This window comes from Nerophis lumbriciformis, linkage group LG02, assembly GCF_033978685.3.
Source record: "Nerophis lumbriciformis linkage group LG02, RoL_Nlum_v2.1, whole genome shotgun sequence".
In the NCBI taxonomy this organism is placed as follows: Eukaryota; Metazoa; Chordata; class Actinopteri; order Syngnathiformes; family Syngnathidae; genus Nerophis; species Nerophis lumbriciformis.
Genome location: NC_084549.2, coordinates 68,870,001 through 68,889,551, shown reverse-complemented (window position 1 = coordinate 68,889,551; position 19,551 = coordinate 68,870,001). Strand labels below are relative to the sequence as shown.

Below are 19,551 nucleotides of genomic sequence, written 5' to 3'. Positions count from 1 at the left end.
ATATTTATGAGATAAAACATTAAAATTATTTGATCATAATTGTAAGATTAAAAAGTCATAAATGAGATAAGATTCCAAAATATTAGATATAAAATCGAAATTATGAGATAATGATGAAATAATGTTTCATCATTTTGAGATTAAAAAAAAAATGCCATCTATATAAGGTAAAAACTCATAATTATGACATTAAAAAAGTCATATATGAAATAAAATAATCGAAATTATGACATTAAAAAAAAAATCTAAATTATGAGATAACAATTCTAAATTGTGAGATAAAAAGAGTCATATATATGAGATAGAAAGTCCAAATTGTGAGATAGAAAGTCAAAATTATGGAATAAAAATTTATAATTATGAGATAAGAAATGTCATATATGTGGGATAAAAAGTCGAAATCATGAGATAAAAAATGAAATAAGATACAAAATAATTATGAGATGAAAAATGTAAATATACGATATTAAAAAATTAAAATTATGGAAAAAATCTGTATTATGAGATAAAATCTCAAATATATAAGATAAAAACAATCAAATATGAATGAAAAATCGAAATTGTGAGATAAGAATTCATAATAATGAGATAAAAGTCATACATATGAGATAAACAAAATCAAAACTATTATATAAAAAATCAAAATTATCAGATTTTAAAAAATAGTAATTGTGAAATTAAAACGTCATAAATGAGATACAAATCCAAATTCCTAGATTTTCAAAACTATGGAAGAACAATTCATCATTATGAGATAAAAAAAAAAAAGGTCTTATATATGAGGTAAAAACTCATGATATTAAAAATCCAAATTATGAGAAAAAAAAATTATGCGATAAAAGCTCAAATAAATGAAATAAAAAAATCAAAATTGTGAGATAAAAATTCATAATAATGAGATAAAAGTCATATATATATGAGATTAAAAAAATCAAAACTATTATATAAAAAGTCGAAATTATAAGATAACATGTTTTAATTATGAGATAAAAAATCATAATTGTGAGATAAAAAAGTCATAAATGAGATACAAGTCCAAATTCTTGGATAAAAAAAAATATCGAAATTATGAGATACAAAGTCATAATCATAGAATAAAAATGTAGTTATGAGATAAAAATGTCATATGTGGGATAAAAAGTCAAAATCATGAGATAAAAAAAATGAAATAAGGTACAAATTTATAATTATGAGATCAGAAATGTAAATATATGAAATAAAAATGCCTAATTATAAGATAAAAAAAGATCATATATATGAGGTAGAAACTCATATTTATGAGATTTAAAAAGTCATATATGAGATAGGCTCCAGCACCCCTCGCTACCCCGAAAGGGACAAGCGGTAGAAAATGAATGGATAGATATATGAAATAAAAATTATGAGATAAAAATTCAAAATTGTGAGATAAAAAGAGTCATATACATGAGATAAAAAATCCAAATTATGAGATAAAAAGTCCAAATTATGCCAAAAAAATGTATAATTAGGAGATAAAAATGTCATATATGTGGGAATTAAAAGTAAAATTATGAGATAAAAAATTAACTGTGAGATAGAATCTCAAAAATGTGAGATAAAAAAGTCAAAAATGAGATAAAAATTTAAACTCTGAGATAAAAAGTAGAAACTAGGAGATGACAATTCATAATTCTGAGATAAAAAGTCATAAATGAGATTAATAAGTTAAAAATATTAGAAAATAGTCAAAATTATGAGATAAAAAGTAGCAATTTTGGGAAAAAAGTCGAAATTATGACATTATTAGACAATTGTTAGATAATTAAAAAAAAGTGATAATTATGTGATAAAAATTCTAAATTATGAATCAAAATGTATAATTAGGAGATCAAAATTTAATATATGTGGGAATTAAAAGTAAAATTATGAGATAAAAAATGAATTATGAGATAGAATCTCAAATATATGAGATAAAAAAGTCCAAAATGACATAAAAATCGAAAAAAAGAGATAAAAAGTAGAAACTAGGATATGACAATTCGTAATTCTGAGATAAAAAGTCGAAAAATATTAGAAAATAGTCAAAATTATGAGATAAAAAGTAACAATTTTTGGGGAAAAAAGTCGAAATGATGACATTATTAGACAATTGTTAGATAATAAAAAAAGTGATGAATATGTGATAAAAAGTCAAAATTATGGAATCAAAATGTATAATTAGGAGATAAAAATTGTATATATGTGGGAAATTAAAGTAAAATTATGAGATAAAAAATGAATTATGAGATAGAATCTCAAATATATGAGATTAAAAAGTCCAAAATGAGATAAAAATTGAAAATATGAGATAAAAAGTAGAAACTAGGATATGACAATTCCTAATTCTGAGATATAAAGTCGAAAAATATTAGAAAATAGTCAGAATTATGAGATAAAAAGTAGCAATTTTTGGGGAAAAAAAAGTCGAAATGATGACATTCTTAGACATTTGTTAGACAATTTTAAAAAAGTGATTATGTGATAAAAAGTCAAAATTATGGAATCAAAATGTATAATTAGGAGATAAAAATGTAATATATGCTGGGAAATTAAATTAAAATTATGAGATAAAAAATTAATTATGAGATAGAATCTCAAATATATGAGATAAAAATCGAAAATATGAGATAAAAAGTAGAAACTAGGATATGACAATTCCTAATTCTGAGATATAAAGTCGAAAAATATTACAAAATAGTCAAAATTATGAGATAAAAAGTAGCAATTTTTGGGAAAAAAAAGTCGAAATGATGACATTCTTAGACATTTGTTAGATGATAAAAAAAAAAAGTGATAATTATGTGATAAAAAGTCAAAATTATGGAATCAAAATGTATAATTAGGAGATACAAATTGTATATATGTGGGAAATTAAAGTAAAATTATGAGATAAAAAATGAATTATGAGATAGAATCTCAAATATATGAGATAAAAAAGTCCAAAATGAGATAAAAATTGAAAATATGAGATAAAAAGTAGAAACTAGGATATTACAATTCCTAATTCTGAGAAATAAAATCGAAAAATATTAGAAAATAGTCAAAATTATGAGATAAAAAGTAACAATTTTTGGGGGAAAAAAGTCGAAATGATGACATTATTAGACAATTGTTAGATAATAAAAAAAGTGATTAATATGTGATAAAAAGTAAAAATTATGGAATCAAAATGTATAATTAGGAGATAAAAATTGTATATGTGTGGGAAATTAAAGTAAAATTATGAGATAAAAAATGAATTATGAGATAGAATCTCAAATATATGAGATAAAAAAGTCCAAAATGAGATTAAAAAAAATTGAAATTCTGAGATAAAAAGTAAAAACTAGGAGATGACGATTCCTAATTCTGAGATAAAAATTCAAAAATATTAGAAAATAGTCAAAATTATGAGATAAAAAGTAGCAATTTTCGGGAAAAAAAGTCAAAATGATGACATTATTAGACAATTGTTAGATAATTAAAAAAAAGTGATAATTATGTGATAAAAAGTCAAAATTATGGAATCAAAATGTATAATTAGGAGATAAAAATTGTATATATGTGGGAAATTAAAGTAAAATTATGAGATAAAAAATGAATTATGAGATAGAATCTCAAATATATGAGATAAAAAAGTCCAAAATGAGATAAAAATTTAAAATATGAGATAAAAAGTAGAAACTAGGATATTACAATTCCTAATTCTGAGAAATAAAATCGAAAAATATTAGAAAATAGTCAAAATTATGAGATAAAAAGTAGCGATTTTTGGGGAAAAAAAGTCGAAATGATGACATTATTAGACAATTGTTAGATGATAAAAAAAAAGTGATAATTATGTGATAAAAAGTCAAAATTATGGAATCAAAATGTATAATTAGGAGATAAAAATTGTATCTATGTGGGAAATTAAAGTAAAATTATGAGATAAAAAATGAATTATGAGATAGAATCTCAAATATATGAGATAAAAAAGTCCAAAATGAGATAGAAAAATTGAAATTCTGAGATAAAAAGTAAAAACTAGGAGATGACAATTCATAATTCTGAGGTAATTAGGAAATAGTCAAAATTATGAGATAAAAAGTCCAAATTATGGAATAAAAATCTATAATTAGGAGATTTAAAAAAAGAGTCATCATATACATGAGATTAAAAAATCCAAATTATGAGATAAAAAATCCAAATTATGGAATAAAAAATTATAGTTAGGAGATAAAATTGTCATATATGTGGGAATTACAAGTAAAATTATGAGATAAAAAATGAATTACGTGATGGAATCTCAAATATATGAGATAAAAAGTAGAAACTAGGAGATGACAATTCGTAATTCTGGGATAAAAAGTCAAAAATATTAGAAAACAGTCAAAATCATGAGATAAAAGTAGCAATTTTGGGAAAAAAGTCGAAATGATGACATTCTTAGACAATTGTTAGATAATTTTTAAAAAAGTGATAATTATGTGATAAAAAGACGTAATTAATTATGTTTATGTCTCATTATTTCCACATTTTATCTCAAATGTATTCTCGTTTATCTCAAAATTTCTTTTTTTTATTATTTTTTTAATCTCACACTTACGACTTCCATGTCTGCGACATCACTAAACACGACTTAAGTGCATTCGGAATTCCAAACGCGAGGGTTAAGATAAGAGTTAAGGTAAGATAAGTTCGTCACCGGGAGATTTTTCATCCTCAACGGGATGCGTGCGGGCGTGTTCCTGTGGGCGGGGCTTAGCGACTCAACGCCGGTGTTGTGTCGGCGCTGTCCCCCCCCCCCCCCTCCCCCCAACCCCCCACTGCAGTGATCCACCTCCACCCATCCCCCACCCTCTCAATTATCGTGTGTGTGTGTGTGTGTGTGTGTGTGTGTGTGTGTGTGTGTGTCTCATACAGCAGGTGCAGCCTCTCTCTCTCTCTCTCTGCCTCGCTCGCCCATCCCCTGCTCCTCCATCCTCCATCCTCCATCCTCCATCCTCCATCCTCCCCCCCTCCACCTCCCTCCCGCGCCAGTCGTCCGCTGCCTCTCACTGGCGGCGGCTGTGTGTGTGTGTGTGTGTGTGTGTGAGTGCGTGTTTTCCTGCGTGCGTTCCTCAGCAGTCAGGTGAAGGCGGACGTATCATCTCGGACGGCGCTAACCTCCGGTGGGTGTGGACGGAGCCGGGGGAGTTGGGGGTCCCTGCGAGTCCCACTCGGGTGCCGAATCTCAAAGAGAGAATCCGGGACGCCGCAGCCTCATCTTGTTGGATTTTGGGAGCGAGCGCGTCAGCGGGACGCCTTTTTTCCCTCCGCCTCCCCCCCACTCCACCCCACTCCCGGCCGTGTGGGAATGCGGGAGACTCTCGGCGGCTGAGCAGACAGCTGGGGGGAAAGGCGATCCAGAGCCGGCTGGCCAAGGAGCAGGATCATGCGTTGCTGTAGCGATTAATCCGCCCTGTGATATCGCCGCGTGACAACACTCCCCCTCCTCCGTCCTCCGCATCTGGACCACAACCGCCACTCTACTGCGCCTCGCCTCCTTTCCAGCCGGTTCTTGTTGGTCGGGCAGCGTCCCAAAGGAGAGGGGATTGTGGAGGAAAGCCGCAGGATGGTCCGGGATTTGGGAACGTCTTGTTGTTTTCTGCGCAACATGAAGACGTGACGGGGCGTTCATGCTGAGGAGAACTGGCCCCGGATTTTAACTGCCAACCTTTCCTTCCATGCGGATGTAGAACCTTCCCTCCCTCGTCTACTCCGTGCCCTCGCCGATGTAGAACCTTCCCTCCCTCGTCTTCTCCCTGCCCTCGCCGCCTGGGGTCTTCCCGCGTCAGCGTCCTCCAAGTTGAGAGTTGGGCAGGACTCCGGGGCGGTCATCCCGCACCCCGCCTGCCCTCGCCATCGTCCCTCACTCCGGTTCCAAATTGTTTCTTTGCTCTTCATGGCGGCCATCGCCCGCAATCTGCCTGACCCGTGTTGCCCGTTGCGGGATTGAGGCCCCATGAGCCGTAAAGGAGGCCAGGGCAGGATGAGCGAGTGTTCCGCCGCCACCGGGACCGGGTCGGTCATCCTGGAGGAGCCTGAGGGCTCGGGTGTACCGGGGGCCGGTGGCGAGGGTCAAGCCCGGGACGGAGGCCCGTTTCGCTGTGCGCTTTGGCCCCGCCAGCAAACGTGGCTTTGCGCCGTGCCCCTGCTCATCGGCTTCATCGGCCTGGGGTTGAGTCTGATGCTGCTCAAGTGGATCGTCGTGGGAACCGTGCGGGATTACGTGCCGACGGACCTGGTGGATGCTAATCGAATAGGACAGGATCCCATTTTCCTCTCTAAGCCCAGCGGGATTCCGAAAGGTCCCGAGACCACCACCTCGACCGCCGCTCCGACGGGCGACGGCAGGAATGTTTCGCCGACAACGGGGACGGTGGCGAAAGGTAGAACTCGAACCGCTGCTACCACCACCACCGCCAACCCGAGAGGGGGCGCAGCCTCAGGTAGCCTAGCGACCCCTCGCAATCCTGGAAATCATAACGGACGCATTCCAGTGGGTTTTACGACACCGGCCGCGCCGCCACGGACGACGCTTAGAAACGGGGCGCCGACATCGAGTCGGTCGCCATCCAACCCGACCGTACTTCATGACTCGACTCAGATGTGGACTTCTGACCACACCACCACCGAGGTCACGTCCACAACCACGACTACCCGCAGGCACGGACACCGCAAATCACGTAAGTCACGCTCTTACCTTGATTGGTCGGTGGAGATAAACTTGGTTGGATGGTTCAGACTCCTTGGTCTTGTTAGCCCAGATATGATCGTGAATTTATAAAACCTTGGTGAAGATAATCCGTTTACCAAACCTGTCTGTTGACATTTGACACACTTCTTCTGGCTTTCAACATTTGACGTTGCCAAGGCCGAGACGTGGCGACTGCTGATAGCAATAGCATTAGCATTGGTTCGTAGCTAGAGAGCACCTGGACCAGCAAGAACTTCTAAAGCCATCCTGAACTTCTCAAACCTTGGTTACACTTAATGACGGAGGCTAACAAGTTTGCTGTTCAAGAAAGATTAGCATCATGCTATATTGACTCTTGATGTCAAAGGCTAACACGTTTGTTGTTAAGGTAAGATTAGCATCATGCTATATTAGCCGTGCTTGTTTTAATGACAAAGGCTAATAAGTATGTTGTTAAGGTAAAATTAGCATCATGCTATATTAGCTGTGGCTAACTTTTGATGTCAAAAGCTAACAAGTTTGTTGTTAAGGTAAAGTTAGCATCATGCTATATTAACTGTAGTTGACTCTTAATGCGAAAGGCATTATGACGGATGCGGAGACACAAATTGAGAAGTTTAAAGACTTGAGAAAGCCCTTTGTTGTTAAGGTAAAGTTAGCATCATGCTATTGTAGCCATTCTTATTTTGATGTCAAAGGCTAACACGTGTGTTGTTAAAGTAAAGTTAGCATCATGCTATAGTAGCTGTTTCTTATTTTGATGTCAAAGGCCAACACGTTTGTTGTCAAGGTAAAGTTAGCATCATGCTATAGTAGCCGTTCTTATTTTGATGTCAAAGGCTAACACGTTTGTTGGAAAGGAAAAGTTAGCATCATGCTATATTAGCTGTGGCTAACTTTTGATGTCAAAAGCGAACAAGTTTGTTGTCAAGGTAAAGATAGCATCATGCTATAGTAGCTGTTTCTTATTTTGATGTCAACGGCTAACACGTTTGTTGTCAAGGTAAAGTTAGCATCATGCTATATTAGCCGTGGTTAAATTGATGTCAGAGGCTGACAAGTGTGTTGTTAAGGTAAAGTTAGCATCATGCTATAGCAGTAGGGTGACCAGGTGTCCGGATTTAGGCCGGACAGTCCGGATTTTTAATGCCCTGTCCGGCGTCCGGCGCAGCTTCAAGCCGGACACGTATTTGTCCTCCTTTTTGAGGCACTAGGCTTGAAGAGCGGAGTTTTTTCATCTTTGCTGGGCTGCAGCGCGATAGCCAATCAAAGATCGTAAAAAATGCCCCCAACGCAGTAACGTATTAAATGATTGGCTAAGAGCTGTGTCGGATACAAATCTGCTTATCATTGGTTAAAAAAGTAAACAAGGGTCCATGCATGTGCTGTTGCGGCATGACATTGACAGAAAGTTAGCATCATGCCAAAACGCAAGACCTCGTTTAATTCTGAATGGATAAAAGAGAACGAATTTATAACGAAAAGCAGTCGAGACTCATTCCATGGCTTCTGCACACTTTGTCGATGTGATGTCGACGTAAGTAGTCAGGGGAATGCTGCAATTGAACGGCATGCGGGTACGGATAAACATAAAAGTAATAAACGTGCGGCAGGTACCTCTTCAATGAGGACATTTTTTCGTGAAGTTTCGTCGCCCCTGGATGACAAGATAACTGCTGCGGAGCTGTGCAAGGTACGTGTACCATGCTGTAAAGCAGTGGTTCTCAAATGGGGTATACGCGTACCCCTGGGGGTATGCAATGTAATGTAAGTTCATAAACTGAACATCAAATCAAGTAGGCTATTCCATTCATTACCATAAATCCAGAGTTTCCCCCATGCCATGATGGTTTGACCCTCACTAAAATGTCTGTCAAAAAGAAGTGTGAAAAGAAATGCAACAATGCAATATTCAGTGTTGACAGCTAGATTTTTTGTAGACATGTTCCATAAATATTGATGTTAAATATTTCTTTTTTTGTGAAGAAATGTTTAGAATTAAGTTCCTGAATCCAGATGGATCTCTATTACAATCCCCAAAGAGGGCACTTTAAGTTGATGATTACTTCTATGTGTAGACATCTTTATTTATAATTGAATCACTTGTTTATTTTTCAACAAGTTTTTAGTTATTTTATATATATTTTTCCAAATAGTTCAAGAAAGACCACTACAAATGAGCAATATTTTGCACTGTTATACAATTTAATGAATCAGAAACTGATGACATAGTGCTGTATTTTACTTCTTTATCTCTTTTTTTCAACCAAAAATGCTTTGCTCTGATTAGGGGGTACTTGAATTAAAAAAATGTTCACAGGGGGTACATCACTGAAAAAAGGGTTGAGAACCACTGCTGTAAAGCATCACCAGTCCTACAGAAGTTTAGACTGCGGCATGAAAGTGGACCGGGAGATTTTCAGTGACTAGCCCACAGCTAAAGGGATGGCCTGTGGCCGAACGAAAGCCAAGGCATTGTGCGAGAACGTCATCGCTCACTATTCGGTACAGGAACATACCGACTACATAAAAGAAAACAACCTACCCTTTTCCGTGGCAACCGACGCCTCAAATAAAGGAACAAACAAGTGTTTTCCCATTGTGGTAAGGTATTTTCACTTTGATGAAGGCATCCAACATGTCCTGTTGGATTTTTATAGTGACAGCAACGAAACGTCAGAAGCCATAACAAACCAGCTGCTGGCAAAACTTGAGATGTCTGGCTTAGAGGTGAAAAACATGTCTGCATATGCAGCAGACAATGCCAGTGTCAATTGTGGCAAACATAACAGTGTGTATCAGAAGCTGAAACTGAGCCAAAAAGATGTGCTCCCTGTAAACTGTTTGGCCCATATTCTGCATAACGCAACCAGATATGCAGCAAGCAGCCTTGATGTTGATGTGGAACATTTTTTGTGCCATTTTTCTTTTTATTATATATGTTAACTACATTTAAGTCCACACATGTTATGCTTTGTGGCACTCTGCACTTGAAAAGATTCATCTCAGTGGTCACTTTTTGAACACCACAATGTATTGAATAAATACAAATACTGTTAACAAACACTTGACTTTAATATTTTTTCCTATTCAGCCACACAAACATCATCTTTAAACCACTCAAAATTGTACTATAAATAAGGTATACCAGAGTCCTATGTACACCATAGTAATTTATTGATATGCCGCATAATGTCCTCCTTTTTGGTGTCATGGAAATGGTCACCCTATATAGCAGCCGTTCCTATTTTGATATCAGAGGCTAACTCGTTTGTTGTCAAGGTAAAGTTAGCATCATGCTATAGTAGCCGTTCCTATTTTCATGCCAGAGGCTAACTCGTTTGTTGTTAAGGTAAAGTTAGCATCATGCTATAGCAGCCGTTCCTATTTTGATATCAGAGGCTAACTCGTTTGTTGTCAAGGTAAAGTGAGCATCATGCTATAGTAGCCATTCCTATTTTGATGTCAGAGGCTAACTCGTTTGTTGTCAAGGTAAAGTTAGCATCATGCTATAGTAGCCGTTCCTATTTTTATGCCAGAGGCTAACTCGTTTGTTGTTAAGGTAAAGTTAGCAGCATGCTAAAGTAGCCGTTCTTATTTTGATGCCAGAGGCTAACTCGTTTGTTGTCAAGGTAAAGTTAACATCATGCTAAAGTAGCCGTTCTTATTTTGCTGTCAGACTCTGACAAGTGTGTTGTTAAGGTAAAGTTAGCATTATGCTACATTGTCGTCTTCCTGGTTAGCCTCATGTCAGTATTGTGATGTTTCAGGCGGGTGTTGTTGACATTGTTGCTGTGTTTCTGGTGGATGGTGTCCTCAGTCAATGAAGGTTTCCCCTCATTAGCGTCTAACCACACGGAGCAACACAAAGTCAGCAGGGCAGCTCACAGGAAGTGCGATAAAAGGAAAACAGGAAGTGGTTAGGCTTAGGTTTCCTCTCGGCGACGACCGCTCCCTGAAGTCGGATCATGCTCGTGTTTGATTGGCTGACGGAACATGTGACCGCGGTCCTCTTCCTCATCAAACGGATCATCGGGAGAAAGGCGCGTCTTGTAGCGTTTTAGCTAACGAGTAGTGATTTTTCCCGCCGCTTCCAAATGGGGTTGTGGACGCACGCTATTGATCGGCGCCGCTGCAGAGATCGATGACGCCACAAACAATTCCTGCTCCGTGACAAATATTTCTGCTGTGGGGCTGAAAACTGATGTCAGGACTTGGGAATCGTTGCACTAGCTTGTTTTTTTTTTTGGAGCGCCATTTCCATCTTTGACTGTGTTCTCTACACTAGTCACTGCTCGTCCTCCAAGCATCCCCCGGCCACTACAACGCAACCTCTGCCTGGAAACACTTCATCCCATCCTGGACTATTCCTCTGAGTTAGAACTGGACTTCAATGTGCTGAAGTCTGTTGAAACTCGGTCAAACTGACCGTGGCATTAGCCGTGTTGTTAGCATTCCGCGTTTTTAGCTTTACGCTACATGTATATATATGTCTTTATTATGTAATATCTTCTTTATCAACATATATACATATATATATATATATATATATATATATATATATATATATATATATATATATATATATATGTATGTATGTACGTATGTATATTACATATGATATATACTGTATGTATATGTCTTTATCATGTAATATCTGCCTTATCAACGTATATATATATATGTATGTATGTATGTATGTATGTATGTATGTATGTATGCATGTATATTATATATGATGTATATGTATATGTCTTTATTATGTAATATCTGCCTTATCGACACATATATACAGTATATATATGTATGTATGTATGTATGTATGTGTATGTATGTATGTATGTATATATGTATATTATATATGATATATATGTATATGTCATATTATGTAATATCTGCCTTATCAACATATATACAGATATACAGTATATATGTATGTATGTATGTATGTATGTATGTATGTATGTATGTATGTTTATATGTATATTATATATGATATATATGTATATGTCTTTATTATGTAATATCTGCCTATTCTACATCTATACATATATATACAGTATATACTGTATGTATGTATGTATGTATGTATGTATGTATGTATGTATATATGTATATTATATATGATATGTCTTTATCATGTAATATTTGCCTTATCAACATATATACAGTATATATATATATATATATATATATATGTTTATGTAATATGATATATATATATTTATCATGTAATATCTGCCTTATCAACATATATACAGTATATAATATGTATGTATGTATATTATATATGATATATATGCATATGTCTTTATCATGTAATACCTTCCTTATCAACATATATACATGTATGTACAGTATATATGTATGCATGTATATATGTATATATGTATATTATGCATGATATATATGTAAGTCTTTATTATGTAATATCTGCCTATTCAACATATATACAGTATATATATATATGTATGTATATATGTATATTATATATGATATAAATGTATATTTTTTTTTATCATGTAATATCTGCCTTATCAACATATATACATATATACAGTATATATATATACAGTATATTTATTAAATATATATAAATATGTATAATATATATAGATATATATAGATATATGTTTATAATATATATATATATATATATATATATATATATATATATATATATATATATATATATACATGTGTGTGTATATATGTATGTATATATCATATTATATCTGTCATCCATTTTCTACCGCTTTTTTATATATATATATATATATATATATATATATATATATATATATATATATATATATATATATATATATATATATATATATATATATATACATACATATATATATATATATATATATATATATATATATATACATACATATATATATATATACATACATATATATGTGTGTATGTGTATATATGTATGTATATATCATATTATATCTGTCATATCAACAGCAGCCGCTCGCACTCAGGGCACTTAGCCAGTGATACCTTTAAGGCCCCACTAAAAGTGGGACAACTCCAACCACACCACACATAGACTCTAAATTCCAGGTCGTTACACTCAGGCCCCATTTACACTGCACACCGAATCTGATTTTTTTTTGCCCTGAAGTGACACAAATCAGATTTTTGTTGCCAGTCTAAACGCTCCAAAGTGTTTCAAATTGGGCCTGAGATCACATTTTACTTGCAGTGTAAACAGTCAGCTGGGAAAAATCTGATTTAGAAAGAATACGATTTGGTCCACTTTGGCCTGCGGTGTAAACGTAGTCTATGACTCCTCAGACGTGTGCTTATTCTACCGTCATTTATCAAGAATGTTCATCTATGGATATTAATCTTGAAATGTTCTTACTAGATAACATAAATGCTCGTAAAAATAGAAATATTTGACCCACAGCAATGTATATTTAATCCCATGCTGACATCTCATTGTGCAACATGTGAAGGTTTTAGGGGGGACTAAATGTACATTTAATCCCATGCTGACATCTCATTGTGCAACATGTGAAGGTTTTAGAGGGGACTAAATGTACATTTAATCCCATGCTGACATCTCATTGTGCAACATGTGAAGGTTTTAGGGGGGACTAAATGTACATTTAATCCCATGCTGACATCTCATTGTGCAACATGTGAAGGTTTTAGGGGGGACTAAATGTACATTTAATCCCATGCTGACATCTCATTGTGCAACATGTGAAGGTTTTAGGGGGGACTAAATGTACATTTAATCCCATGCTGACATCTCATTGTGCAACATGTGAAGGTTTTAGGGGGGACTAAATGTACATTTAATCCCATGCTGACATCTCATTGTGCAACATGTGATGGTTTTAGGGGGGACTAAATGTACATTTAATCCCATGCTGACATCTCATTGTGCAACATGTGAAGGTTACATCTCATTGTGCAACAATAATAACAGTAATAATAATAAGTATTATTATTATCAAGTAAAATACCTGCATATACATTTTTATATCCATTTCTTTTCGCTCTCTTGTCCTTTAAATTGTCCATTTCCTCCTTGATTGTCCTAAAACAGAACAGCAGCAGAAACGTAAACGCATCATATCGACAGTAATTTCAACATTTTCCAATAAAATAAAAATGCACGTACCGTCTACAAACACATCACTAATATCATTTGAAATGTACATTTAGTTCAAAAAAATTAATTGTTAGAGTCAGACATTATTAAGACATGAGTCAAGCTATTTAGGTGTAAAGATTGAAAGAAAAAGGAGTAAGGCTTTACTTCCAACGTTAAAAAAAAATGCTCCAGGCGTGAAGCCGTCTGCAAGGGCCGAATATGAGGCTCTTTTTCGGGGTAAAGAGAAGAGCGAAGAGCACGGAGGTCACTCAACATTACGATAGTCGAGGTCTCGTATTCTAACAAAACTTTTAAGTTACTACTTTATTGCTTTATTACTAATGGAACATAGTCGACATGTATACTTATTACTAATGGAACATAGTCGACATGTATACTTATTACTAATGGAACATAGTCGACATGTATACTTATTACTAATGGAACATAGTCGACATGTATACTTATTACTAATGGAACATAGTCGACATGTATACTTATTACTAATGGAACATAGTCAACATGTACACTTATTACTAATGGAACATAGTCGACATGTATACTTATTACTAATGGAGCATAGTCGACATGTATACTTACTAATGGAACATAGTCGACATGTATACTTATTACTAATGGAACATAGTCGACATGTATACTTATTACTAATGGAACATAGTCGACATGTATACTTATTACTAATGGAACATAGTCGACATGTATACTTATTACTAATGGAACATAGTCGACATGTATACTTATTACTAATGGAACATAGTCGACATGTATACTTATTACTAATGGAACATAGTCGACATGTATACTTATTACTAATGGAACATAGTCGACATGTATACTTATTACTAATGGAACATAGTCGACATGTATACTTATTACTAATGGAACATAGTCGACATGTATACTTATTACTAGTGGAACATAGTCGACATGTATACTTATTACTAATGGAACATATTCCACATGTATACTTATTACTAATGGAACATAGTCGACATGTATACTTATTACTAATGGAACATAGTCGACATGTATACTTATTACTAATGGAACATAGTCGACATGTATACTTATTACTAATAGAACATAGTCGACATGTATACTTATTACTAATGGAACATAATCATCATGTATATTTATTACTAATGGAACATAGTCGACATGTATACTTATTACTAATGGAACATAGTCGAGATGTATACTTATTACTAATGGAACATAGTCGACATGTATACTTATTACTAATGGAACATAGTCGACATGTATACTTATTACTAATGGAACATAGTCGACATGTACACTTATTACTAATGGAACATAGTCGACATGTATACTTATTACTAATGGAACATAGTCCACATGTATACTTATTACTAATGGAACATAGTCGACATGTATACTTATTACTAATGGAACATAGTCAACATGTATACTTATTACTAATGGAACATAGTCGACATGTATACTTATTACTAATGGAACATAGTCGACATGTATACTTATTACTAATGGAACATAGTCGACATGTACACTTGTTGCTAATGGAACATAGTCGACATGTACACTTATTACTAATGGAACATAGTCGACATGTATACTTATTACTAATGGAACATAGTCAACATGTATACTTATTACTAATGGAACATAGTCGACATGTACACTTATTACTAATGGAACATAGTCGACATGTACACTTATTACTAATGGAACATAGTCGACATGTATACTTATTACTAATGGAACATAGTCGACATGTACACTTATTACTAATGGAACATAGTCGACATGTATACTTATTACTAATGGAACATAGTCGACATGTATACTTATTACTAATGGAACATAGTCGACATGTACACTTATTACTAATGGAACATAGTCGACATGTACACTTATTACTAATGGAACATAGTCGACATGTACACTTATTACTAATGGAACATAGTCGACATGTATACTTATTACTAATGGAACATAGTCGACATGTATACTTATTACTAATGGAACATAGTCGACATGTATACTTATTACTAATGGAACATAGTCGACATGTATACTTATTACTAATGGAACATAGTCAACATGTACACTTATTACTAATGGAACATAGTCGACATGTACACTTATTACTAATGGAACATAGTCGACATGTATACTTATTACTAATGGAACATAGTCGACATGTATACTTATTACTAATGGAACATAGTCGACATGTATACTTATTACTAATGGAACATAGTCGACATGTATACTTATTACTAATGGAACATAGTCGACATGTATACTTATTACTAATGGAACATAGTCGACATGTATACTTATTACTAATGGAACATAGTCGACATGTATACTTATTACTAATGGAACATAGTCGACATGTACACTTATTACTAATGGAACATAGTCGACATGTATACTTATTACTAATGGAACATAGTCGACATGTATACTTATTACTAATGGAACATAGTCGACATGTATACTTATTACTAATTGAACATAGTCGACATGTATACTTATTACTAATGGAACATAGTCGACATGTATACTTATTACTAATGGAACATAGTCGACATGTACACTTGTCGCTAATGGAACATAGTCGACATGTATACTTATTACTAATGGAACATAGTCGACATGTATACTTATTACTAATGGAACATAGTCGACATGTATACTTATTACTAATGGAACATAGTCGACATGTATACTTATTACTAATGGAACATAGTCGACATGTATACTTATTACTAATGGAACATAGTCGACATGTACACTTGTCGCTAATGGAACATAGACGACATGTACACTTGTCGCTAATGGAACATAGTCGACATGTATACTTATTACTAATGGAACATAGTCGACATGTATACTTATTACTAATGGAACATAGTCGACATGTATACTTATTACTAATGGAACATAGTCGACATGTATACTTATTACTAATGGAACATAGTCGACATGTATACTTATTACTAATGGAACATAGTCGACATGTACACTTGTTGTTAATGGAACATAGTCGACATGTATACTTATTACTAATGGAACATAGTCGACATGTACACTTGTTGTTAATGGAACATAGTCGACATGTATACTTATTACTAATGGAACATAGTCGACATGTATACTTATTACTAATGGAACATAGTCGACATGTATACTTATTACTAATGGAACATAGTCGACATGTATACTTTTTACTAATGGAACATAGTCGACATGTATACTTATTACTAATGGAACATAGTCGACATGTATACTTATTACTAATGGAACATAGTCGACATGTATACTTATTACTAATGGAACATAGTCGACATGTATACTTATTACTAATGGAACATAGTCGACATGTACACTTGTTGTTAATGGAACATAGTCGACATGTATACTTATTACTAATGGAACATAGTCGACATGTACACTTATTACTAATGGAACATAGTCGACATGTATACTTATTACTAATGGAACATAGTCGACATGTATACTTATTACCAATGGAACATAGTCGACATGTATACTTATTACTAATGGAACATAGTCGACATGTATACTTATTACTAATGGAACATAGTCGACATGTATACTTATTACTAATGGAACATAGTCGACATGTATACTTATTACTAAAGGAACATAGTCGACGTGTCTGACACTAATGAGAAAGATCTTTTTCGCCACATTTCCATTAAAGACCAAAAGGGAAGACTTTCGAATAAAATAAATCAATTATTTATCGGTAAAACTTTGTGCGTTTTAATATGAAACGTGCGTTTTTTTCAGTAGTGAGTTTGGGAGTTTAGCAGAATGAGCTGCGAGGCGTCCGTTAATTGGAAAAGTGCTTGAAGAGAAGCGTGTCTGGCTAAAAGTGTGCGCCAAGGTGCTTCTTTGTGTGGCGTTAATGAAACTGCTGGAGATTCCGCAGAGCGCCGTCACGGCTCCCCTGATGATTAGGGAGCGGGAACAAATGGTATCATTTTGTTAGCAAGATGGCCCATTCATCAACTTCCCGCCGTTTATTAATTCATCAGTAAAAAAAAAAAAGAGTGTGCACGAAAACCATTAAAGCCTCTTGATAGATATCCTCGGGAAAATGTCACTCTTGCTCGGAATGTTCCGCCGACTGCTTCCAGCGCGACGCCGAGCCACTCGCCCGCCCACCTGTTCGCCGCTTTGCTTCCCAGCGACCACCCACGCGCCGCCGCGATTGGCCGAGGACATCGTTTCCACGTTAGCGCTCGTTAGAGGAATGTACGCCGCATGGCCGCCTGCCACCGACACGCTGATGTGTGTCGTCCTAGGCGGGCACACGGCGGCGTGTTGGAGCGCCGCGACGTTTTCCGCTCTGTAATTGGACCCCGGTCATCAGCGCCAATTATAGGGAGAGGAGAAAATGAAGAAGGCGGCATCGAGTCGTTCTTGGCAGCGCATGAAACCTCCTTGCCACGCTCGCGTCTTCTGGAGTTGACCGTGACGGAAGACGGTTGTCTCCGCCAATCATGGCTTTGTTGTTGTGGGAGAGATCACATGATGCTTTTGCAGCTATTACAGCTTCAACTCTTCTAGCAAGGCTGTCCACAAGGTCGCGGAGTGTGTTTATAAGGAATGTTCCGACCATTCTTTCCAAAAGCACATTGGTGAGGTCACACACTGATGTTGGTGGAGAAGGCCTGGCTCTCGGTCTCCGTTCTAATTCATCCCAAAAGGTGTTCTAGTCGGTTTCAGGTCAGGACTCTGTGCAGGCCAGTCAAGTTCACCCGCACCAGACTCTGTCAGCCATGTCTTAAAGTTAAAGTATTCCAAAAGCGCATTGGTGAGGTCACACACTGATGTTGGTGGAGAAGGCCTGGCTCTCAGTCTCCGTTGTAATTCATCCCAAAAGGTGTTCTAGTCGGGTTCAGGTCAGGACTCTGTGCAGGCCAGTCAAGTTAACCCGCACCAGACTCTGTCATCCATGTCTTAAAGTTAAAGTATTCCAAAAGCGCATTGGTGAGGTCACACACTGATGTTGGTGGAGAAGGCCCTGGCTCTCAGTCTCCGTTCTAATTCATCCCAAAAGGTGTTCTAGTCGGGTTCAGGTCAGGACTCTGTGCAGGCCAGTCAAGTTCATCCACACCAGACTCTGTCAGCCATGTCTTAAAGTTAAAGTATTCCAAAAGCGCATTGGTGAGGTCACACGCTGATGTTGGTGGAGAAGGCCTGGCTCTCGGTCTCTGTTCTAATTCATCCCAAAAGGTGTTCTAGTCGGGTTCAGGTCAGGACTCTGTGCAGGCCAGTCAAGTTCACCCACACCAGACTCTTTCAGCCATGTCTTGAAGTTAAAGTATTCCAAAAGCGCATTGTTGAGGTCACACGCTGATGTTGGTGGAGAAGGCCTGGCTCTCGGTCTCCATTCTAATTCATCCCAAAAGGTGTTCTAGTCAGGACTCTGTGCAGGCCAGTCAAGTTCATCCACACCGGACTCTGTCATCCATGTCTTGAAGTTAAAGTATTCCAAAAGGGCATTGGTGAGGTCACACACTGATGTTGGTGGAGAAGGCCTGGCTCTCGGTCTCCATTCTAATTCATCCCAAAAGGTGTTCTAGTCGGGTTCAGGTCAGGACTCTGTGCAGGCCAGTCAAGTTCATCCACACCAGACTCTTTCAGCCATGTCTTAAAGTTAAAGTATTCCAAAAGTGCATTGGTG

General features: G+C 35.9%; 1 protein-coding gene across 1 annotated transcript in view; it reads left to right on the top strand.

Annotated features, from left to right (window-relative positions):
* Nucleotides 1-5,014: 5,014 nt before the first annotated feature.
* Nucleotides 5,015-19,551, top strand: part of nrg3a (neuregulin 3a) — a 277,037-nt gene continuing 262,500 nt past the window's right edge. The window contains exon 1 of the mRNA XM_061967926.1: nucleotides 5,015-6,689. Coding sequence (XP_061823910.1) covers nucleotides 5,966-6,689 — 724 coding nt within the window. The 5' untranslated portion in view covers nucleotides 5,015-5,965. The remainder of the gene's footprint in view (nucleotides 6,690-19,551) is intronic.